At 41.8% G+C, this 25,742-nt stretch overlaps 1 protein-coding gene and 1 long non-coding RNA gene across 2 annotated transcripts in view; one reads left to right on the top strand and one right to left on the bottom strand.

Moving 5' to 3' along the window:
* ros1 (c-ros oncogene 1, receptor tyrosine kinase) overlaps positions 1-25,742 on the top strand; it is a 235,291-nt gene that overhangs the window by 138,168 nt on the left and 71,381 nt on the right. The window contains exons 40-42 of the mRNA XM_087992610.1: positions 169-257; positions 9,592-9,795; positions 16,892-17,026. Of these exons, the coding sequence (XP_087848736.1) occupies positions 169-257; positions 9,592-9,795; positions 16,892-17,026 (428 nt within the window). The remainder of the gene's footprint in view (positions 1-168; positions 258-9,591; positions 9,796-16,891; positions 17,027-25,742) is intronic.
* Positions 19,127-24,254, bottom strand: LOC122555311 (uncharacterized). Its single transcript, XR_006313228.2, has 3 exons — positions 24,179-24,254; positions 22,702-23,401; positions 19,127-20,666 (listed from the first exon to the last, which is right to left on the bottom strand). It is a non-coding gene; the product is annotated as an uncharacterized LOC122555311 (long non-coding RNA).

Below are 25,742 nucleotides of genomic sequence, written 5' to 3'. Positions count from 1 at the left end.
GGCATTTGGATATGCAAGCACGTGGATATTTATCCAGTTTTGATTAAACAGAACACAAATTGTTATTATTTAACATCTATTTGACTTCTAACTTAAGCATTTTAATTTTTTTTGTATAATTAATGCTGTGAGAATAACTTTCAATCTCAAATTCTATTTTTTCATTAGCCCTTGCTCTGTGTGGGTGACCTTATAGACATATGTCTGGATGTTGCAAAAGGCTGTACTTACCTTGAGAAAATGCATTTTGTTCACAGGTAAGTTAGATTTGTATTACTAATTAAATGTCTATGTTTTAAAAATACATTTTGACAGGTTTATTAGCTTATCCTAAATCTTGCTGAGCAAAACGTGAGCCAATGGTTTTGGCCAAAGGACTCAACTTTAGATTTACTACTTAACTACTGAGCCTACCTTAATGAGAGCCATAAGTTCTTTTTGAAAATTAACTTGATAACAAGGCTAGGAGAAAGTGAGGACTGTAGATGCTGGAGATCAGAGCTGAAAATATGTTGCTGGAAAAGCGCAGGAGGTCAGGCAGCATCCAAGGAGCAGGAGAATCGACGTTTCAGGCATGAATTTTCTCATGAAGAAGGGCTCATGCCTGAAACGTCGATTCTCCTGCTCCTTGGATACTGCCTGACTTGATAACAAAGCTGACAATTATGAGAAAATACAAGTCGTATACAAATACTAAAACCAAAATAGATTTGAAAAATCTTTTTATGTACTTTTCTGAACTTTGTGAGAGGTAAGTAATTGTAAAATCTTGAAAAATTAGAAATCCTGTCCATGGTGAAATTTGGGTTTGGGCCTTTTCGTGAAAACAATGTGAGTTGAGAAGAAGTGATGGGTTTGTGCACTGTTGGGAAGAATATTAATCAACAGGCAGAGAATATCTATTTCCATTGGTCAGTGGAGTGGCAAAAAGATCGCACAATTTTAAGGAAATCACCCAGAGAACAGAAGGAGAACACAGGATGTTCTTTTCTGCAAAAGGTTTTTGTTCGATGAGATGCCACTTCAGAAGAAAAAAGAGCTTTTGAAAAAGACAAATTTGATTGACTCTCACTTTGACTGTTACCTTTTTGTTTGCATGCCATTTCTCACTGTCATCCTGGACGATCTGCTGAATCAGCAGAATAGTGATAACATCTATTAGTGTTATTGACACCATCTTGATTGATATTTTTACTGTCTGTGTAAGCTGCCTAATTAGTACACGATCCAGTCGGGGTAAATCTAGGAGAATTCCTGGGAACTGCTGAGTCAAAGATGACCTTCCAATTCACAACTTTAAAATCATCATGCTTGGGATATGGGCGTTTCTGATCAGATGAGCACTTATTGGTCATTCCAGTGTTGTTGAGAGTTAAGCACATTGCAATGAGACCACTACTTTGTGTTTAGGCTAGACCAGATATAGCCTGTGGGTTTCCTTCTCTAAACATTGGGGAGGCAGTTAGGAGTTCAACACAAGTGTCACAGTGGCTACACACAGGCCTTCTATTCCAGATTGAATTTTTTTATTACTTTGAATTGGTATTTCCTAGCAACCATGGTAAGATTTGATTTCATATTTCTGGATTATGAGATCTGGCCTTTGGATTACTGGTCCAGTAACAAAACCACTGTTACTGTGTCCCCAAAATGCAAAGGTTCAAGTGTCCAGGTGTGAACAGACATGTAATTGATAGAATAATTATAATCAAGATTAGCGTGGTGCTGGAAAAGCACAAAAGGTCAGATGAAGGACTTTTGCCTGCAACGTCAATTTTTCCTGCTCCTCAGATGCTGCCTGACCTACTGTGCTTTTCCAGCACCACTCTAATCTTGACTCTAATCTCCAGCATTTGCAGTACCCGCCCAGAATAATTATAATGACAGTCATCATTAACACCACCTGAACTGCATTTCAACTTCATTGTATTAGGGTTCAAGAGTTGGAGTTATAGCCTATTTTCTATAAGAGTCAAGTCCAATGAGCCTTTCAGCATTGAAAAATTGAATTGAAACCAATCTGATTGTATTTTTTTAAAGCCCATTTCTCATCTGGTGTCTGTTTCATTATTAAATGTCATTTTCCCACAAACTAGTAATGTTCATGCTTTCTAAGATGCTTTTTTGACTAAAAAGGGAATCAACAGTTATCTAAGGTAGTCAGGAAAATAAAGCTGAGGCCACAATTACAGAATCTTAGAAAACATACAAAATAGAAGGAGGCCATTTTGCCCATTGTGTCGGTACAGGCTCTTTAGAAATATTGTGATTTAATGCTATTTCCCAGTGACCATGCACGTTATTTCTATTCAGGTAATCATTCCAATATCCTCATGGTTACCTCAGTTGAACCAGCCTACAATACACTTTCAGATAGTGCTTTCCAGAACTTAACTACATGTTGTGTGGAAACATTTCACATCTCATAACACATTTGTTTCTTTTGCAAATTGCTTTAAATCTGCATTGTCTAGATCTTGGTCCTTTTACAAATGGGAATAGCTTCATCCTATCCATTCTGTCGAGAGCTTCCTTAATTTTGCAAACTACCAAATCTCCTCTCAGCCATTTCCCCTCCAAGGAAAACAGAACCAACTTCTTCAGTCTCTCCGCACAGCTGATGTTTCTCATCACTGGAGCCACTTTCATAAACCACTTTTAAAAAAAAAATCATTGATGAGATTTGGGTGTCAAAGGCTGGCCAGCACTTATTGCCCATCCCTAATGGCCCAGAGGGCAGTTAAATATCAACCACATTACCGAGAGTCTGGAATCAGGTGAGCCAGACTGGGTAAGGACAGCTGTTTCTATCTTACAAGGACATTGGTGAAACAGGTGGATTTTTCCAACAATCCACAGTTGTTTAATGGTCATTGTTAAACCTTTTAATTCTATATTTTCCTTTAATTTAAATTTAATCACAGAACCCCAGAGTATTTCTTGGGACTCTGTATTAATAGTCCAGCAATAATACTACTATCACCTCCCTTTTGCACTCTCTCCTATGCATTCAGGTCATTCCTAAAGTGTGGCCCCTGACTGAGCTGAGGTCTAACAAATGTCTTGTGAGTTCAGCATAGCATTTTTGCAAGTCTATACTATGACACTATTAATAAAGTGTTGGATACTGCATGTCTTACAACTGCTCTGTCTGTTCCCTACCACCTTTTAATAGAGTCATAGAAATGTACAGTATGGAAACAGACCCTTCGGTCCAACTTGTCCACGCCGACCAGATATCCCAACCCAATCTAATCCCACCTGCCAGCACCCGGCCCATATCCCTCCAAACCCTTCCTATTCATATACCCATCCAGATGCCTCTTAAATGTTGCAATTGTACCAGCCTCCACCACTTCCTCTGGCAGCTCATTCCATACATGTACCACCCTCTGTCTGAAAAAGTTGTCCCTTAGGTCTCTTTTATATCTTTCCCCTCTCACACTGAAACTATGCCCCCTCGTTCTGGACTCCCCGACCCCAGGGAAAAGACTTTGTCTATTTACCCTATCCATGCCCCTCATAATTTGTAAACCTCTATAAGGTCACCCCTCAGCCTCCGACACTCCAGGGAAAACAGCCCCAGCCTGTTCAGCATCTCCCTGTAGTTCAAATCCTCCAAACCTGGCAACATTATTGTAAGTCTTATCTGAACCCTTTCAAGTTTCACAACATCTTTCCGATATGAAGGAGACCAGAATTGTACGCAATATTCCAACAGTGGCCTAACAAATGTCCTGTACAGCCGCAACATGACCTCCCAACTCCTGTACTCAATACTCTGACCAATAAAAGAAAGCATACCAAACGCCTTCTTCACTATCCTATCTACCTGCGACTCCACTTTCAAGGAGCTATGAACCTGCACTCCAAGGTCTCTTTGTTCAGCAACACTCCCAAGGACTATTACCATTAAGTCCTGCTAAAATTTTCTTTCCCAAAATGCAGCACCTCGCACTTATCTGAATTAAACTCCATCTGCCACTTATCAGCCCATTGGCCCATCTGGTCAAAATCCTGTTGTAATCTGAGGTAACCTTCTTCGCTGTCCACTACTCCTCCAATTTTGGTGTCATCTGCAAAATTATTAACTGTATCGCTTATGCTCGTATCCAAATCATTTACATAAATGACAAAAAGTAGAGGGCCCAGCACCGATCCTTGTGGCACTCCCCTGGTCACAGGCCTCCAGTCTGAAAAACAACCCTCCACCACTACCCTCTATCTTCTACCTTTGAGCCAGTTCTGTATCCAAATGGCTAGTTCTCCCTATATTCTATGAGATTTAATATTGCTAATCAGTCTCCCATGGGGAACCTTGTTGAACGCCTTACTGAAGTCCATATAGATCACATCTCCCGCTCTGGCCTCATCAATCCTCTTTGGTACTTCTTCAAAAAACTCAATCAAGTTTGTGAGACAAGATTCCCCACACACAAAACCATGTTGACTATCCCTAATCAGTTCTTGTCTTTCCAAATACATGTATATCCTGCCCCTCAGGATTGTCTCTAACAACTTGCCCACCACCGACGTCAGGCTCACTGGTCTATAGTTCCCTGGCTTGTCCTTACCACCCTTTTTAAACAGTTGCACCACGTTAGCCAAACTCCAGTCTTCCAGCACCTCACCTGTGACTATCGATGATACAAATATCTCAGCAAGAGGCCCAGCAATCACTTCTCTAGCTTCCCACAGAGTTCTAGGTTAACCTGATCAAGTCCTGGGGATTTATCCAGCTTTACGCATTTCAAGGCATCCAGCACTTCCTCCTCTGTAATATGGGCATTTTGTAAGATGTCACCATCTATTTCCCTACAGTCTATATCTTCCATATCCTTTTCCACAGTAAATACTGATGCAAAATACTCGTTTAGTATCTCCCCCATTTTCTGCATCTCCACACATAGGCTGCCTTGCTGATCTTTGAGGGGCCCTATTCTCTCTCTAGTTACCCTTTTGTCCTTAATGTATTTGTAAAAACCGTTTGGACTCTCCTTAATTTTATTTGCCAAAGCTATTTCATGTCCCCTTCTTGCCCTCCTGATTTCCCTCTTAAGTATACTCCTACTGCCTTTATACTCTTCTAAGGATTCACTCGATCTATCCTATCTATACCTTAAATATGCCTCCTTCTTTGACTTAACCAAACCTCAATTCCTTTAGTCATCCAGCATTCCCTATACCTACCAGCCTTCCCTTTCACCCTAACAGGAATATACTTTCTCTGGATTCTTGTTATCTCATTTCTGAAGGCTTCCCATTTTTCAGCCATTCCTTTACCTGTGAATATCTACCCCAATCAGCTTTCAAAAGTACTTGCCTAATACCGTCAAAATTGGCCTTTGTCCAAATTAGAACTTCAACTTTTAGATCTGGTCTATCCATTTCCATCACTATTTTAAAACTAATAGATTTATGGTTGCTGGCCCCAAAGTGTCCTCCCACTGATACCTCAGTCTCCTGCCCTGCCTTATTTCCCAAGAGTAGGTCAAGTTTTGCACTGTCTCTCGTAGGTACTGAATCAGAAGATTTTCTTGTACACACTTAACAAATTCCTCCCCATCTAAATCCTTAACACTATGGCAGTTCCAGTCTGTGTTTGGAAAGTTAAAATCCCCTACCATAACCACCCTATTTTTCTTACAGATAGCTGAGATCTCCTTACAAGTTTGTTTCTCATTTTCCCTCTGACTATTAGGGGGTCTATAATACAATCCCAATAAGGTGATCATCCCTTTCTTATTTCTCAGTTCCACCCAAATAACTTCCCTGGATGTATTTCCAGGAATATCGTCCCTCAGCACAGCTGTAATGCTATCCCTTATCAAAAATGCCACTCCACCTCCTCTCTTGCCTCCCTTTCTATCCTTCCTGTAGCATTTGTATCCTGGAACATTAAGCTGCCAGTCCTGCCCATCCCTGAGCCATGTTTCTGTAATTGCTATGATATCCCAGTCCCATGTTCCTAACCATGCCCTGAGTTCATCTGCCTTTCCCGTTAGGCCCCTTGCATTGAATTAAATGTAGTTTAATTTATTAGTCCTACCTTGTCCCTGCTTGCCCTGACTGTTTGATTCCCTTCTGTTCTCAACTGTACCAGTCTCAGGTTGATTTCTTTCCGCATTATCTCCTGGGGTCCCACCCCCACCTTACTAGTTTAAATTGTCCCAAGCAGCTCTAGCCAATTTCCTTGCCAGTATATTAGTCCCCTTCCAATTTAGATGTAATCTGTCCTTCTTGTATCGGTCACTTCTAGCCCAAAAGAGATTCCAATGATTCAAAAATGTGAATCCTTCTCCCGTACACCAGCTCCTCAGCCATACATTCATCTGCTCTATTCTCCTATTCCTGCCCTCACTAGCTCGTAGCACCGGGAGTAATCCAATTATTACTACTCTCAAGGACCTCCTTTATAAATTCCTGCCTAACTCTCTGTAATCTCCCTTCAGAATCTCAACCTTTTCCCTTCCTATGTCATTGGTTCCAATGTGGACAATGACCTCCTGCTGGCCCCTCTCCCCCGTGAGAACATTCTGCACCCTCTCTGAGGCATCCTTGATCCTGGCATTAGGGAAGCAATACACCATTCTGCTTTTTCGCCGCTAGCCACAGAAACATCTACCTGTACCTCGGACTACAGAATCTCCTAACACAGTTGATCTCTTGGAACCCAACGTACTCCTTGTTGCATTAGAACCAGTCTCAATACCAGAAAGATGGCTGTTCATGCTACGTTTCCCTGAGAATCCATCACCCCCTACATTTTCCAAACAGCATACCTATTTGAAATGGGTATATCCACAAAAGACTCCTGCACTAGCTGCCTACCTCTCTTACTTTTCCTGGAGTTAACCATCTATCTGACTGTATCTGAGACTTTCCCCCCTTCCTATAACTGCCATCCATCACATACTGTTGCTGCTGCAAATTCCTCATTGCTTTTAACTGTCTCTACAACCGATCCATTTGATCTGATAAGACTTGCAACCAACAGCATTTATGGCAGATATAATCCACAGTAATCCTTAAACTCTCTTTAAACTCCCACACCTGACAAAAAGTGCATATCACTCTACTAAAGGCCATTTTTGCTCCTTCACAATCTACAGACCCAGAAAATAACACCGTCTTATTCCTCTACAAACACGGCCGCAGGTTAAATTAATAGTTATGGCTTATATTTTAAGTTTAATCAAGAGACATATCTCCAAAAGCTTATAATCAAGAAAGAACCCATTCTACTCACTACTGCAGACTTTTTGTAGGCCACACTTAAAACAATAATGAACTTATCTGATTCTGTGCTGCGAATGTCGCCCAACAGTTCCTCCAAGATTAGTTGTGAATTTCACTGTTTGTTAATTTTCCCAGATGCATTCCGATGTCCAGCGATACATGAATTCAAACAACAAAAACAATGTCTATTTCTTTCTTTCTCTCTCTCTCCTGCACAGACCTCACCATGTGCTTCCTTTGTCTGTTCTTCTCCCTTTTAAAACTGCTGTTGTTTTGACTATTTTTTTTTTCCAAAGTTCCAAAACAATGCAACAGCATATGAAACAGTAATTGCTGCTCGTGGAATTCGAGGAAATCACCTCCAACACCTAAAATACCTCAATAAAGGAGCAGCTGTTACAGCCAGAAATTTTTCCTGTCCTCCATCTAGGATTACCTAGATGACTTGAGTATATTAAGCCCAGATCCCTCTGCTCCTGCAAACCTTTTAGTATAGTGCCCTTTAGCTTAAACTGTGTCTCAATGATCTTTCCTCTAAAAGCTATTCACCTCACATTTCTCCTCTAAAAACCTTCAGCTGCCCACTCCAACAAGTTTGTCATACAGCATGAAAACAGACCTTTCAGGGCAACCAATCCATGCTGATCATAATTCTAAACTTAACTAATCTAACCTGCCTGTGCTTGGTCTGCATCCCTCCAAGCTGTTCCTATTTATGTCCTTATCCAAATGTCTTTTAAATGTTGTAACTGTACCCACATCCATCACTTCCTCTGGAAGTTCATTCCACACACAAGCTACTCGATGTTTAAAAATAAAATTGCCCCTCATATCTTTTTTAAATCTTTCTCCTTTCATCTTAAAAATATGCTCCCTCGTCTTGAAAACCCCCAGCTCGGGAAAAGATCCTTGCCATTCACCTTATCTATACCCTTCATGATTTTATAAACTTCTCCACCTCCTATGATCCAGTGAAACAATTGTAAGCCTATCCAGCCTCTCCTTACAACTCAAACCCTCCATTCCAGGCAACATTCTGGTAAAGCTCTTCTGAACTTCTCAACGTCCTTTTCAACTTTTGGAAATTCCCACCCTCCCTTCATTCAATATCTTTCGCATCTTCATCTGGTGGTCCCAGTGTCTTGTCAACTTTAAGATCAGGGGTCTATCTAAAGTCTCCTCCTTGTCAACTTTACACCCTCCTGTCACTAAGACCTTGGTAGCTTCTGCTTCCTTGGTAAAGACAAATGCAAGATATTGAATATCTTAGCCAAGACCCCCTGCTTCAAATTTCCAAATGTACAATTCTCCTTTTTGGCCCCTAATCAGTCCCATCCCTCCTTTGACCCCCTCCTTTGTATAATGCCTCTTTTATTAGCTTTATCATATGCCTTCTGGACCTTTTCTAATCAACATGTTCAAGAATGCTATTGCACATCTCTGGAGCAGGTGGGCATTGAACCTGGGCCTCTTGGCTCAGAGGTAGGAGGATGAAAACTGCACCACAAAATCCCCCTCTAGACATTCTATACCTAGGAACAAATAAGAGAGGAGGAGCCAAGGACTGAATGGCTACCTGATGCTCTTAAATAATGTTTGTATGTAGTTCTGGAGTGAGCTTTTGTTTGAATTGATGGATAATTTTGAAATGGAAAGAATCACTGCTGATATCCAATTTATTTGCAGCTGATTGTGGCGATTATAAATTAGGAAGCAAAGATTGAGTTGAAAAAGATAATCAGTAAAAGCTGTAGCACTGGTGTGGCTCCTGTTACTGTGGAGTTGCTTTTTTTTTAAAGCAGCAGAAAAGAAATGGTACTCATGTTCTGACAATGATAATTACATAGATTACAGAGTCTGGGAAGTCTGCAGATTTCTCCAGCACATTGCTTAGATCACCAAATGAAAATAATTCAGTCATTGAGCTACAAGAGTTTTTTCTGGAATGAACAGTGGTTGAGAAAGAATCAGAAACAAATTAAAATATGGTGGGGTCAATTTTCAACAGCACCCCCACCCCCAAATCAGGCAGGATGGCACCTTTATTTACTCCCAAAAATACAAATCTGAGCTAACTGCCTGTTTCTAATTATGATCCACCTGCTATCACTCTCCTGTACTAGAAAAAAAATGCACTTACGTTCTGCTGTCTTTATTGGTTAGAGATGCCCTTTAGAGATTTAATTAGGTTTTGCCAGCTTTGCTACTCTAAATATGACATTTGACAGGGTCATTAGTAGCTTATTGACAGAACATGTTTTGACTAAAACAAACATAGTTCAGGGGGATTTTACATGTTGATATGTTTTAGCAGTGTGTTTTGTTGATTAGCCACTAGTTTGTTATTTTAAGGGATCTTGCTGCTAGAAACTGTTTAGTTTCCATAAAGGAATACAACTCCACAAATCGCAAAGTGAAAATTGGAGACTTTGGTCTTGCAAGAGACATCTACAAGAATGATTACTATCGAAAGGAAGGAGAAGGACTACTTCCTGTCAGATGGATGGCACCTGAGAGCTTAATTGATGGCATGTTCACAAATCAGTCTGATGTTTGGTAAGTCAATATTTCATACTAATGATTCAATTATAATGTATTTGTAGTGCTCGATTGTGTCTGCCAAATTCATCCATGATTGGCAAAGCATGATTGATATGTGGTAAAAACAGAAAGAACTGCAGGTGCTGTAAATCAGAAACAAAAACAGAAATTGCTGCAAAAGTTCAGCAGGTCTGGCAGCATCTGTGAGGAGAAATCAAAGTGAATGTTGCAGGTCCAGTGACCCTTCCTCAGAACTGATGGTAGCTAGGAAAATGTCAGTTTGTGTTCAGAAGATAGAGAGGGGGGACGGACATAGAGCAGGAGAGAGGGAATGATTGGTGGGGATATAGCCCAAAGAGAGAGAAATGCAGTTGGACAGACAAAGGAGTTGATAATGAACTGGCTGCAAGGGTGAATAGCTGTTAATGAGGACTGTTAGTGGCTAACAATAGGTTGTGTGTAATGGCAGATCATGTCTTAATAAGGCTTGGTGAGTGTGGTACGGGGCTAGGACATGGTAGAGTTCAGGCCCTAAGTTTATTGAACAAAAGATATTGAGTCCAGAGGGCTACAGAGTCCCCAAGTGAAAAATGAAGTTATTGTTTTTCCAGCTTGTGCTGAGCTTCGCTGGAGCACAGCAGCAAGCCTGAGGCAGGTGTTGGCCAGGGAACAGGATGGTGTGCTAGAGTGGCAGACAACTGGAAGCTCAGGGTCATCTTTGCGGACAGAATGTAGGTGTTCTGCAAAGTGAGCACCCAGTCTATGCCTCATTTCCCCAATGTAGAGACCACACTGTGAGCAATGAATGCAGTAGACTAGATTGTGAGAAGTGTAGGCAAAGAACTGCTTCAGCTGGAAGGTATGTTTGGGCCTTTTGATACTGAGAAGGGAGGAGGTAAATGAGCAAGTGTTATACCTTTGCCAGTTGGGAAGTTGCCATGGGGTTGTGGGGGGTGTTGGGAGTGAATGAAGAGTGGACCAGGGTGACCCAGAGGGAACGATCTCTGCGAAATGTAGACAAGGGAGGGGAGGGGAATATGTGTCTAGTGGTGGCATCTCGCTGGAGGTGGCGGAAATAACTGCTGATGATCTTCTGGATGTGGATGCTTGTGGAATGATAGATAAGGACAAGGGGAACCCTATTGTTGTTGCGGGAAGGAAGAGAGGAGGAATGAAGGTGGAAGTGCAGGACATGGGTTGCACCCAGCTGGGGGCCCTTTGACACTGGTGCTGGGGAACCCTTAGGTGAGGAAGGTGGCCATTTTAGAGGTTCCCTTGTTGAAGTTAGCCTCATCGAAACAGATGTGACTGAGATGGAGGAACTGGGAGAATGGAATGGAATTTTTACAGGCAACAGGCTGCAAGGATATATAGTCCAAGTAGCTCTAGGAGTCAGTGAGTTTATAATGGATATTAGTGGTCAGTCTATCCCCAGAAATGGAAGCGTAGATGTTGAGGAAGGGAAGGGAGGAATCAGAGATAGACCAGGTGAAAATAAGGTCAGGGTGGAGATTGGAAGTGAAATTGATGAACTTTTCCATTTCCAATTAAGAGAGGGAAGCAGCACCAATGATATCATTGATATATTGGAGAAAGAATTGTGGGTGGGGGGCTGGAATAAGACTGGAACAAGGCATGTTCCACATACCCCCACGAAGAGGCAGGCATAACTGAAGCCCATGTGCATACCCACGGTCACCCCGTAATGGGAAGAAAATGAGAGGAGTTCAAAGAGAAGTTGTTGGGGGTGAGGACGAGCTCGGCCGGGTGGAGGAGGGTGGTGGTGATGGGGGGCAGGGGCAGTGGGGGTGTGGGTGTGGGTGGGGTGGTTCAGGCCTTTGGTCTAGGGAGAAGTGGAGAGCCCTGACACTACCATGGTGGGGGATGGAAGTGTAGAGGGATTGAATGTCCATGGTAAAGAGAAGGCGGCTGGAGCCTGCAAACTGGAAATTTCAAAACTGGTGTCAAGCTTCAGAGGAATCATGCATTTCTGTGGGCAGGTTCTGGACCAGGGGAGAAAAGACCAAGTCAAGATAAGAAGTGATGAGTTCTGTGAGGCAGGAGCAGGCTGAAACAATGGGTCTGCCCAGGCAGGCCTGTTCATGGATTTTCAGAAGGAGGTAGAAGTGAGCTGTGCGAGGCTGGGGGCCTATCAGCTTAGAGGCCATGGCGGAGTGGGGGAGTGGGGGGGGGGGGGGGGGGGGCGGGAAGCACCAGATGAAATGTTACTGTAGTTGATACAATGACCTGATGTGCCATGGTGGAGTCATGGTCCAGGGGGAGATAGGAGGAGGTATCAGAGCGTTTGAGGAAAGAATGTCTGAAGATAGCTTGTGGAACTTTGACCATCAGCCACTTGATTAGATGGATCCACATTGTGTTTTTAAAAAAATCACTACCTTTTCAGTTGTGGCTTTGTTAACCTCAGTCAGGTGGTTGTTGTTTCAGTCCCACATCAATGACTGGAGCACAACATCCAGGCTGGTGGTGGTGTCTTCCATATAAGAAGCTCTGCTCAAACCCAACATGTAAGGGCAAAAGATCCTATGATGCTACTTTGAAGAGTATGATTAAAATCCAAGGGGATTGACATTCCACTTTGAATCAACCTGTTCAGACATGTTATGACACACACCACTGTGAGTGCACTTGTTGATTCCATGTGAATTGCAACAAATTTGAGGTATATTCCCCCGACCATAAGTTCCCACTCAAACACATTCTCATGTTGCCAGACATAAAATCTGTTCTGCACGTGCAATCAGCCAGTATTTTAAAACATAACTTGTAAATAAAATCACATTTTAAAACATTCCTTGATATATTTAATAAAAGTTGCTTGGTAGAATGTTATTGGTATGGGTGGAAATCGATTTATCACAAAGTGCAAGGATTTTTATCAGAGTGCCTGTAAGTAGCCAATTTTAAGTTATTGAAAATGATAAGAAAAAACACTTTCTGGTTCAATGAGGTATTACAGTTAGTTCCTTAATTTTTTAGAAATTCATTCAAATCCCCTCAATGTACCTATTAGTATACTTGCACTGAAGAGATTAAGCTTGACTTGCAAAGTCTGTGAAGTCCTGTAAATGGACACAATTAGCGGAAACTCCCTATGCTGATTATTTTACCTCATAAGGTTATGAGTAATTTTGAGTGATCCTGCTTCTAGTACACTGTAAATTAAGCATAATTTATCACAGAACCTTGTTTTGCACAAAATGTAAATTCCACTGAAAATGATGTGTGCTCTTGTGCTGTCTATGCCAAAAGAAATTGGTGCCATCACACAGAAATTTCAGACTAGTTTATCTAATTTTTACCTCAGTGCAGATTGTAGAATCTTGCTGTGCACAAATTAGTTATATTTACAGAGTTGCAACAAGTGACGACAATTCTTGATCGTAAAACATTTTGTAATTTCCCAAGGACGTCAGGCATTAGGAATGTCAGCTCCACTAACGAAGCACTGTTTTGGTACTGTATCAAAGAATTGTTCTAGATTTTAGGTGAAAGTGGAAGATGAACTCTCTAATTTCTGGCTAGGAGTTGAAAGTGTCACCGTTGAAATAAGATGGTGCTCAGCCAATTAAATATTTATAGCTATCCACTTGCAGTACAGTGTTCAATGGTGGTACATTGGAATGTGCAAAAATCATTTCTACTGCCATATGACTATAGTCTAGCTAGCTTTAAAATAAATCTATCTGAAGTACACACCAAAAAATGTTTACCTTATAATTTTGTATCCATTGTTAATACTTATTGCTAAAAGGTAAATTGTTGCATACACCATTGTTCTATCTAATTTGTGTAACGACCTCAGGTTTCATGACAATTAGCATAAATTTTGGAAAGCAATGTAATCTCACATTTGCTAATGTAGTTAATTTATTTGTACATGACTGCATTTCTATCAAACTCCTGTGGGTGGTGCTGCAGAACCATTAGTCTCTGACTTTTATTGTGACTTTCCATCCCAGTTTGACATCTGGAGCCTGCTGGGATAATTTTAAATTAAATCTAAAGTCTGAAGTGGATTTGAACCTCCTGCCAGTTACCTTGGACTAATCCAATTTTGATATTTCATTCTTTTTAGGCCTGAACCAACAATCTCCCCAGTTGTGTTTTGATTTTTGTTCTCTGCTACTGGGGGAAGTGATTTGGTGTAACAACTGTTGGAATATTTTGAATCATTCTTTCCAGTAAACTTTTATGTACACTGTGCCAATAACTGCAGACATATATTGACTTGGTCTCTGAAATGAGGATGAAACTTCTCTTGCCCACTCTTCCCCAATCTGTCCACTCCCATTAGAAGTGTGGCTAGTAAAGTCCAATTGTACATTGGCTCTGGTCAAAGGAAAACAAAATCCTCATTAATGATTGATAGGAAATAGATGGAAAATTGACTGCTTGGATATAAAACAAGAGATTTGAAAATTGATATTTGTTGGTTTCAATGGGACAATACTTAATTGACCAGCAATATGTTGTTTTGGTCACTGAAATTAGTGCCATTGGAGAATACTAGTAAAATTGGACCAATGTTGTCAGTGAAACTGACTGCTGAAAAACAATGCTGAATACTGGCTAATGACACACACAGCATGCGACAAGAAGATAACTGATGTTGTTATAATCCAATTGCCTTAAGGTGCCTGATGTAGTGTCGTGACCAATGTGTGGACCAAGTCACCTTGAGCCCATTGACACTTGTTATAATCCTTGATTATCATAGCTGATGGGATATTGGACATGTCAGAGCCGAGCATGAAGGCTGGCTTGATAGAGGATATAATTTCTTTTTGACTAGTCTGGTAGTCCTCACTGAAAAATATTCACAAGGGGCTGCCAATGTTCATCTAACAGCAGAATGTAACCTTATTACACAAAGGAGGAAAAATCATTTTTTACAGCCACATACCTACACTAACAAGCAATATAAGTCCTAAAGACAGTTCAGAAATATCTTGACTTAAACAGCAAATTAAAGTTTCCCTTTGGTTCAGCAATGTTCGTAACTATCTTTACATATACTCAAGCCTAGAGAAACTACAGTCCTCTCTCAACACTTACGTTCTCCTTTACTCGCTCCTGCCAATTTCTTTCTCTTACATTACACAAACAATTTTCTTTTAAGTCACTGGTAATTAACCTTTCACAATTGTGATGACCTAAACTTGCTCAATTCTACCAATTGGCAGATTTTATCCCAAGTGCTTCTGGCTTAGAAGCTTCACATACTAAAGAAAAAGCATTGCTACTGCCTTCCTTCCACTGAACTGTAAAACTTCTGCTAAGAGGAAATCTTCTTTCTCTTTTGAAGTAAACTCTCTTGTTTTCTTCTAAAACGAAGTCAAAACAAAATTGGTCTGCTTATGCTACATGTCATAAACTTAAAAGCATTGACTTTTTATTCCATTTACACAACAAGAGTCAATCTTGCACTTGATTGAAGTCATGTGTCGTCTTGGTACTGATGCCCTTAGGTAGACTGTTTCAGAAATAATGCTTGATCTAAAGAAATGTCCTCCACAATGCTAACCTATATCCATTTACCTCTATTTTGTAAACAATCAAAAAAGAAGTATGATAAAATATGTACAACATATGTACAAAATATTAACATGTGTTGTACATATTTCATCATACTCCTTTTTTGATACCAAGTACTAAGAGGGTATTAGTGACCATGGACATCCAGTGAATTGGCCCAGGATCATGCTTGGTTTGCTGTTGCCATCAACCAGTTGGCAGGCCCAGAAAGTCTTCCATCCTTAGTTCCTGCCATCAGGAATACTGGAAGAATTTACAAGCTGATAACCAATCTCGTTGGTCACATTCTGAACACACCTCCTCCTGTGACCATCAAATCCTGGCATGGGCCTTGAATGCAGAGCCTCTGGCTCACAGGCAGGGTTGCTGTAAGGTATCTCCCACTGATGCTAAATTATCAAAAAAAAGCGAGTAGAGGAAATATATGTTGCAAATTTGAAAGTTCTGTTTTCAAAGTGATAAGTACAACACTGGCAATTTCCACTCTCAGACTTCTGGTCTGAGCTTGGCCACTGGGGATTGGGTTAAGGATTTTGCTCATAGGATGCGGGGGTGGGGAAAGGGAAATAGTCAGATGGCTACTGTAAACCATTCAACAGCTGGTCATGTATTAACAGGCCAGCTGTCTACTGTTGTCATTTAGTAATGGTGTACAGGAAGGATGACCTAAAGTGGGGGCAATTAAATCACTTGAAGAAAGTGACCCAAAAAATAAACATTTAATTGTAGAGCTAAAGTATGTTCTTTGACTCATTTTATGGGTAGAAACAAAATGCAATACATCAAGGAACATTTAAACCAATCAAAATCAAAGCTGAAGGTCTGTGTTTAAGTATCTTAACATTGACTAACTTCTTTTTTTCTTGGTAATCTGTTTTTCATCCAGAGGTGTTCAGTCAAGTGAAGTTTTGGTGTTAGTAAGGTGTATGCTTCTGCTCAATAAAAGTCCCATTCATGGGTCAGCATCAAGCTTGGAGGTCACACAATAGAGTGCACTATTGGTTTCTAAAAGTTTTGAATTCATTCTGTTTTTTTCTTCCCCTTCCCCCTCACCCCAATCTCATTTCATGAAACATGGGAACTATTTGATACAGCAGCAATTACAGATTCAAGTTGAGCTGAAATGAATGATGAGGCAGAAGTTTGGAAATGAGGATCATGAGATGGTGCATTATGGGATTTTAAAAAAAATATACACTGACATTGCTTTAAGCCAGTTATGTGCATGCATTTTGGATGGATTGTGTGCAACATTTTAGCAAGGTGGGAAAACTCCTTACATTCAAATGGTTAACCTTTGTTTCTTGTTTTCTGAAGTTAGACGATGTAGAAAAATTAGAGATATATCCAGGGGAAAGAAGGAGAGAGGAAATCCTAGTCTGTTAACAATTGCCTGCCTTTTAGATAAAATAATGATTTATTCCTTAACCAGGCATAAAGTTTGACAGTATTAAGGATTTGCTTTACTCTGGTAGCAAAGGAAATTAACTCCAACAAATGACCAGACTAACATTTACAGCGGCTTATTTATTCCTACATGTTTTTTTTCCAGGTCATTCGGTATCTTAATGTGGGAAGTAATGACATTGGGGCATCAGCCGTACCCAGCTCGTACCAACCTAGAGGTGTTGCACTTTGTTCGAACAGGAGGGAGACTGGAGAAACCAAGCAATTGTCCAGAAAATGTGTATGTATCATTATGTTTGAAGCATCCTTTTATATTAAAATTTCATACTGGCTCTGGATGCCATAATGATTCATAAAAAAATGAAGGTGCTGGAGATCTGAAAGCAGAGTTAATTTTTCGAGTCCAGTGACTTTTCATGAGAATTGTTAGCAGCAAGGAAAAATTGGTATTTATGCTGAAGATCAGGCAGGGTGGGGGCGCGGGGGGAGTGCCGAGTGAGTGGATAGGTTGAGACAGAGCTCAGAGAAAGAGAGATATGAAAGGGATAGACACAACTGTAAGCCAGGTTAGAAGAGAATCTGAATAAGTGATGATGAGAGCTGTGCTGAAAACAACCCATGTTATAACCGGACTGGGTGTGGAGTGGTTAAAAAAACATGGAAGGACATGATCAGGCTTGAAAGTTATTGAATCTATGATGAGTCCAGGAGGCTGCAGGGTGCCTGAGAGAAAGATGAAAGTCTGTTCTTTGAGGTTGTGCTGAGGCTTACTGGAACACTGCAGCAGACCTGTGACAGAAATGTTGGCATGGGAACATGGTGATGTGTGAAGTAACAGGCAACTGGAAACTTGGGATCATGTTGACAGACGAAACGTAGGTATTCTGTAAAGCAGTTACCCAGCCTGTGTTTCATTTTCCCAGGGTGGAGGGAACCACACTGTGAGCAGCAAATACAATAGACTAAGATTGAACGAACTGCTTCACCTGGAAGGTGAGTCTGAGGCCTTGGTTAGTGAGAAAGGAGGAGGCAAACAGGTAGGTGTTACACCTTCTGTGATTGCAAGGGAAGGTGCTTTGGATATGTGGAGAGTTGTTAGGACTGGAGGAGGAGTGGACCACAGTGTCCCGAAGGGACATGCTGACAAAGGAGGGGAATGGAGTATGTGTCTGGTGAGGGAATTCCATTGGAGGTGACTGCAGCAATAGCTTATATTCCTTTGGATGCAGAATCTGCAGAAGCTAGTGGGATGGTAAGTGAGGACCAGGACCTTGAGAATCCTGTCATTGCTGTGGGAGGGAAGAAAAGGTGAGGCCAGAGTTCAGAAGATGTGCTGGAAGTGGCTGAGGGCCCTGTCAACCATGGGGGTGGTTTAAAAAAAAGGGTTCCTTTCTGAGGCCACCCAGCAGAAGATGGCATCATCAGAACAATGGGTTGGAGAAACTGGGAGATAGGGGTGGAATCTTTATAGAAAGCAGGGTGTGAGGGTGTACTGTATAGTCCATGTAACTCTGGGAGTTGGTGGGTTTGTAGTAGATATTTGTGGCCAGCCTATGCCCAGAAATGGAAGCAGATATTGAAGAAGGGAAGGGAAGAGATGGACCAGGTGAAGGTGAAAGTAGGGTGGAAATTGGAAGTGAAGTTGATCAATTTTTCCAATTCCGGATGAGATAGGGAAGCAGTACCAGTGATGGTCATCCATACTCTGGAGAAAGAATTGTGGGTGGGGACTTGAGTAGAATTGAAAAGAGGTTTGTTCCATGTATTTCACAAAGAGACAGGAATAACTGGGACCCTTGTGGGTACCCATGACCACACCTTTAACCTGAAGAAAGTGGGAGGAGTTAAAGGAGAAGTTGCTCAAAGTGATGTTGAGCTCAGCCAGGCGGAGGAGGATGGTGGTTGATGGGGCATGGTTCAGGCCATTTTTGTTCAGGAGGAAGCCCAGTGCGCTGAGACCATCCTGATGGGAGATGGATGTGTAAAGGGGTTGTATATACATGGTAAAGACGAGGCAGCCGGTGTCCACAAACTAGAAATTTTGAAATCCGACATCAAGCGTCAGAAAGATCATGGATGTAAGTGGGGAAGGATTGGACAAGGGGGGAAAATATTGAGTCAAGGTATGAAGGAATAAGTTCCATGGGGCAGAAACAATAGGTCTGCCTCGGCTGTCCTGCTTGTGTATTTTGAGGAGAAGGTAGAAGTGGGCTGCAATGGTAAATATACCTTCTTTCCTTATTTCATTAATGGTGGTGTTCATTTCCTGGTGACATAGTTGAATATGCCGAGAAGGCACTGTTTCCTTCCAGGTCTTCTTCAGCCTCAATTGCAGTGGATGTTGTAAATGAGGAGCAAACATGGCACATGTATTAAGAACTTCAGATGAAATTGACTTATTTATTATTGTCACATGTATCTAATTACAGTGAAAAGTAGGGTGAACAGAGTGAGGCATACAAAGTTACAGTTGCTCAGGACGTATACAAAAGCATGATCAGCATTCAATTTGAGAGGTCCATTCAGCAGTCTAATAACAGCAGGGAAGAAGCTGTTCTTGAATTTGTTGTTGCGTGTGTTTAAACTTTTGTATCTTCTGCCTGAAGGAAGATGTTGGAAGAGATTATAATGGTGTTGGTAGGGGTCTTTGTTGGCTGGTTTTCTGTAGCATTGAGAACTGTAGATGGACTTCATGGCTGGGAGGTTGGCTTGCATGATATTTTAGCCTGTGTTCACAACTTTATGTAGTTTCTTACAATCCTGGGCAGAGCAGTTGCTGTACCAAGTTATAATGCACCCAGAATTAATGCTTTCTGTGGTGCATCTGTAAATGTTGATGAAGGTCCTTGTGGACATGCTGAATTTTCTTAGTCTCCTGAGGAAAAAGAGGCATTGTTGTGCCTTCTTGAGCGGCATATCAGGGTATTGCAGGACAGAATGTTGGTTATCGTCACTCCCAGGAACTTAACATTGTAATCTCCCTCTACCTTAGCTCCATTGCTGTAGGTAGGGTGTGTCCTCCTCCTCTCTTCTTGAGGTCAATGATCAACTCTTTTTAGTTTTGCTGACATTGAGGGAGAGATTGTTACTGTTGCACAGTGACATCAAGCATTCTATCTCCTTCCTGTATTCTGTCGCGTCATTGTTTGATATCTGCCCTAAAACAGTGGTGTCATCAACGAACTTGTAGATGGTGTTCAGACAACATTTAGCCACACAGTTATGAGTGTACAGGGAGTACACAGGGATGAGTATGCATCCTGGTGGGGTGCTGGTGTTATGGTGGAGGAGGTACTGTTGTCTATCTTAATTAATTCCGGTTTGTAGGGCAGGAAGCTAATGATCCAGTTGCAGAGGGAGAAGCCAAGACCTTAATCTCGGAGTTTGGAAGTTAGTTTGGTTGGGATTACAATGTTGATGTTGGGGCTGTAGTCGGTAAGTAGAAGCTCGACATAAGTATCATTATTATCCAGATGCTTCAGGAATGAGTGTAGGGCGAGACAAATTGTATCCATTATAAACTCGTTGTGCCGATGAGCAAATTGCAATGGATCATGGCAGGCTGGGAGGCTAGGGTTGATGTGAGCCATGACTAGCCTCTCAAAGCACTTCATAATTACAGAGGTCAGAGCCACTGGGTGGGAGTCATGAGGCACCTGTTCTCTTTGGTACTGGGATGATGATGGTCTTCTTGAAACGGGTGGGGATTTCAAATTGTAGCAAGGAGAAGTTAAAGATGTTAACAAATACTCCCACCAACTGTCCACACTGAATTTCAGTGCATGGCTGGGGACTCCATCTGGGCCAGTTGCTTTCCTTGGGTTCACTTTCAAGAAGGCTGATCTAAAGTCTGCGGCAGTGACTGAGGGTGCAGGTGCATCCAGGGCTGTTCGGGCAGGTGACATTGTTCCACGAGCATTCTGCTTGAACCGAGCATAAAAAAAAGAGCATTTCAGGAAGGGATGTGTTATTGTCCGCTATTCTGTTCTGCTTCATTTTGTATTGCATTGTATTGTGTAGGCCTTGCCAGAGACAGTGGGTCTCCATACAGTTAGTTTGAGTCTCTAACTTGGTATGGTATTGCCTCTTGGCATCGCTAATGGCCTTGCGGAGGTTGTATCTAGCGTTCCTGACTTGGACATGGGATGCCTGGTTTTCAGTAGGTAACAGATTTCCCGGTTCATCCAAGGTTTCCGGTTGGGGAACATACAGGTTGACTCTTTTGGCACGTAGTTCCCTAGGCACTTGCTAATGAAGTCAGTGAAGGTGGTGGCATACTCATTTAGGTTGGCTGCTGAATTCGTGAATGTGGACCAATCCACTGATTCGGAGCAGTCCCACAGAAGCTCTTCTGCTGCCTCAGACCCACACTGTACAGTTTTCTGTGCTGGGTCCTCATGTTGTTTCAATGTGATTTCAAGGCATCCCTCCCCAGGATACTCCTGGCAAATGTCTAAGCCATTGAAAACAAAATGGGTGAACTTAGAACTGCTGTGTCCTCTGTTTTACAGAGACATGGTTCACTCCTGCTACACATGACTGTGCTGAAGGTTTCTCCATACCTTGCTTGGATCACACAGCGTCCTTGGGTAAGGCAAGGGGCTGTGGGGTCTAGCTTCTAATCAGCACCTTCTGGTGCTCAGACATAGTGACCTTAGCATGTTATTGCTGCCCGGACTTAGAATATCTTACATTGAACTGACGTCCCCTGTTACCTGCTGCATGAGTTCACCTCTGCCATCCTGACAGCAGTCTACATTCCACCCCAGGCGAAGGTGAAGAATGCTCTGGATGAAATTTACACCGCTACAAACTCTCTGGAGATGAAATTCCTCGAGGCGTTATTCATCATGACCAATGACTTCAACCAGGTCAACTTCAAGAGGGTGTTATGGAAATATCACCAACACATCTTCTGCACATCAACCGAACATCCCTGACCCTTGCTGCACAACTATCAAAGCTTCCTACTGCTCCATTCCCCGTCTGCACTTTGGAAAATCAGATCACAATGCTGTGCTCCTCGTCCCAGCTTACAAGCAGAGGTTGAAATAAACACAATGACAAAATAAAAATATCCAAACCAAATCTTAGGTCTAACGCCTGTAAACTTCCTTCATGTTGACCAACAGCCACGAAAGTCTAGGGCTATCATTCACTCCACTATGCCCCCTGTCTACCTCCCATCCTGCAGCCAACCTGTGCCAACCCCAATTCTGTTCACCCATGTATTCCCCCTCCCCAGGCTTGGGCTTATGACCCATTTTCACACGGACACACTTGCCTCCCCCTTGCCTCGCCATTTGCACATCAATTCTCTCATAAATTCACCCGCCTGGTCCCCTTGTGCACTCACCCACCGGTCCCCTCACACTGTCATTCATCACCTCACCCACCTGGCGACACTATTGGTCTTCCTGAGGGGCCTCTGCTCACAGTAAGTTGTTACAATGCATAGAGGTTTCCTCAGCCTCGTGCTTTCTGATTGAGTACCAGTTGGACTGTCCCACATTCTGCCAGGCAAATGGAGACAGACGCAGCAGCAGCTGGAAGGTGCCTGCTCCAGTTAAACAATGAGGTTGCCCCTGGAATTTGGAACAGTGTCAGTGGGTTTGGGATTGGGCCAAGATTGAGGAGGGTTGTGCTGTCTGACAATGGACCCTACTGTTGGCCACGGGGCCTGACAGCATACCAAAACAGTTGTGTCCCAGTTTACATGCTGGCCAGCAGAGGGCATTCAAACTGTATGAAGTTTTTTTTTAAAGAATTGAATTTGATTATGTTTCTATTTATGCCACCTTCTAGTTCTCAAATAAATTCAGTAAAATGGGTGCCACAACATGAAGTAGAGTTTCAGTTTTGTTACCTGTTACTATGTCGGGTTCTAAAACGCACAATGCACTCTCAAAAGAAAATGAACAACTGGAGTATTAATTTCCCTACTTTAAATCTCACCGTTGGAGTTTTTAGAACCAGCTGCTGCTGTGATCTTGATTGCATTCATTTCCAGCTTTTCTGCTTGTGAAACAGCGCAGAGCCGTTTGATGGCAAGCAACTACGGAAAACACTTTTGACCCCGTAATCCATTCATTGTTCATTAATGTAGAAAAGGATCATTGTCTGAAATTTGAAATCATATGCCTTTTCAAGTTGGAAGCAAGTAGCAGGTGATGATAAATTGGGCAGAACTGTGTGTGGGTGGTGGATATCCCAATTCAGAGATATTTGTTGCAGCAGGAATTGGCAATACTTATTTTGTGTTGCTTAGACTTCCACTGACCATCTTGCTGAAGTTAATTTGACTCAAAAATCCTCATTTAAACTGAATTATGGTCATAACATCATTTGTGAAATACAAGGAAAAAAATCTCATTCTAATTTTGCACTACAAAGATCAACTATCTGAAATGTTTGAACTTTTTGGGGACACAGATGCTTGCTCCAGGGAGACTAAGAGTTTGGATATAAAGCTCTCCAGCCTAACGTAGACCTTTGAATTTAAGAGACTGTGAAATAATGAGTAAAATGAGTGAAGAACATTGCAGAAAGTTACAGTTCAGATAGAAGGCTTCAAAAATTTCTGTATCTCAAAAGGTTTGTCTGTAATTCAGTAATAAACAGATTATCTGGCATCTTGTGTAAAGTCATCACGCATCTGTGAATTACAAAGTAAGGCTATGGTTAAACATCATTACACAGAAGTAGGAATAGATTAAACTTCATCTTACAGTCTTCATTTTTCTCAGTTCCTTTTGCAGCATGTATGGAAACAAGTTGTACACTTACATATGCAATTTTGAGAAGCTCGCACAATCATAGCGCATGCTGCTATTATTCATTCTTTAGTAATTCCATTCCAGTTAAGTCATTTCAAGCAATCAGAGTAAGCCCAGAATGTAATTCCATATTTGGAAATGTCATGTGAGATGTCTAGTGCCACATTAAAATAAAATAAAGACCAAATTGTCTGACTGTAGCTGGATTTAATAACTGGCGCTGTGCCTGAGCTTTGTTGGGAACATGGGAAGGTCCTGCTTGTTATAGTTTCCAATGATATTAGCCAGCAGGTGCATTCTTCATTTTTTTTCTTGAACACAGTCCCCCCAAATATTGAGTTCTGGTGAGATTTTACTTTGGCAGTTTACACAGAGAAGTTGCATTTGTTTGTTAAATAATTGCTGACTATGTGAGTGATTTAAAATCACACAATAGCTTCTGTATAATCACATGAAAGTTATTTTGATCGGTTTGTTTATCACCAATTATTTACTGTGGATGTGCAAGTAATTTGAAGTTAAGGTATTAGGGAATCGAATTTCTCCAGTTTTGGGAACTCAGCGTTAATACCAAGGACTCCAGGTTATATCAGCAAAGTCAGTCCAAACCTCAAAAGAACACCCCCTACAGCAATAGTTTAGCATTTTTAACTTACCTCAGCCCAGTCATTCTGTGGCTGCTCTGTGAGATTTTCTGTTCGTGTCTAATTACACTGAAGGCTGATATTCGCTGTCAATGGCATTGCAACTACACACACTCCACCCTCACAGCAGAAACCTCTCTGGTTTCTTTGGAAAATAGTATGAAGTAATGTGAGAATTGGTCAACCAATGAAATGTTATGCTATGCAAATTCTCCTTGCCTTTGGCATTACCACCTTAAGGACCAGCTGATGGAGTGATTAATGTGGAATATGCAGTTAATCTAAAGTATCAGTGGTGTAACTGATGTAAACTTAATGGCAGCAGGACCGTCTGGATTGGAGACTGAGAGAAGCAACACTGCTGCATTTAGAGGGACATGATTTTAACTGAAATCAGAGCAATACAAACAGTGTGAATAAAACATTGAAATTACATTACTCCAGATTATTGGTAAAGTATAGAATCCCGCCATTACGGAAGCAGGCCTTTTGTCCACACTGACCCTCCAAAGAGCATCCTAGATCCTTACCACTTCCCCATATCTCTGCATTCCCCATGGCCAAACCACCTAACCTGCAGATCTTTGGACTGTGGGAGGAAACCAGAGCACACCCACACAGCTACAAGGAGAACATGCAAGCTCCACACAGGCAGTCACCCAGCGCTGGAATCAAACACAGGTCCCTGCCCCTGTGAGGCAGCAGTGCTAACCACTGAGCCACCACGCCACCCCAAAGGTAGAGCAGACAACGTTTACCAACTGAACCAGCATGAAGGAGGCTGGGACAAACTGAGCCAGGCTGAGAGTGCACACCAGACCACGGCAGCAAATCCCAAACCATGGTGGCAGCACTGCAGCCAGTGGTTAGAAGCAACTGGTGCCAATTGATTTGAAAACCCACAGATGCAAATCTAAAATCATCAAGCTTAGAAAAAGAACAAAAAAAAACAATAGTGAAGGAAGCAGAAAAGACTTCAAGACATACAGACCCGAGAAGAAAAGGTTTTTACAGAAGCAGAATGATGCAGGAAACATGAAGGACTTTAACTTGAGATATTGGTATTCTCAGAACAACTACTGCCACTCCCCCAGCACTCAGGAACATTGAGGGCCCACAGCAAGGACAGAGATAGGAGCTCTGGAAACTCTTTTGGGATATACAGAACACCCTGCCGATTGTGGATAAAAACTCAGAATTACAAGGTCAGTGCATCCTCATATGCCACAGGCCCTGCGGCAGATGATATCCTGGTTGGGCTAGGAGTTGGTGAAATCTTGGTGCATATGAGGAGATATTAACAGCATTTGACATTTTGTTAATTCTGAAGTAAAGATTAATCATTGAGAAAGTGAGGTCCAACCACAGCAGTCACAATGGAGGTGAATCTGCTGACATGTTTATAAATGAGCCTTTCAGACTAGTGAGTGATTATGGCTTTGGAGATGTGTTAGTCCACATGGAGATGGGTCATTGGTGTGTTCAAATGTGCTTTATCAGACTCTTTATAAAGAAAAGACTTGACAGGCCACAAATTACTTGAAACAAGCCAAACAGAGAGGGCAGAAACAAGACG

The sequence above is a fragment of the Chiloscyllium plagiosum genome, unplaced genomic scaffold, assembly GCF_037043375.1.
Source record: "Chiloscyllium plagiosum isolate Xiang-an unplaced genomic scaffold, Cpla_swu_hap1 HiC_scaffold_12, whole genome shotgun sequence".
In the NCBI taxonomy this organism is placed as follows: domain Eukaryota; kingdom Metazoa; phylum Chordata; class Chondrichthyes; order Orectolobiformes; family Hemiscylliidae; genus Chiloscyllium; species Chiloscyllium plagiosum.
The sequence above is the reverse complement of the archived record's forward strand: the minus strand, read 5'-3'. Positions and strand labels throughout refer to the sequence as shown.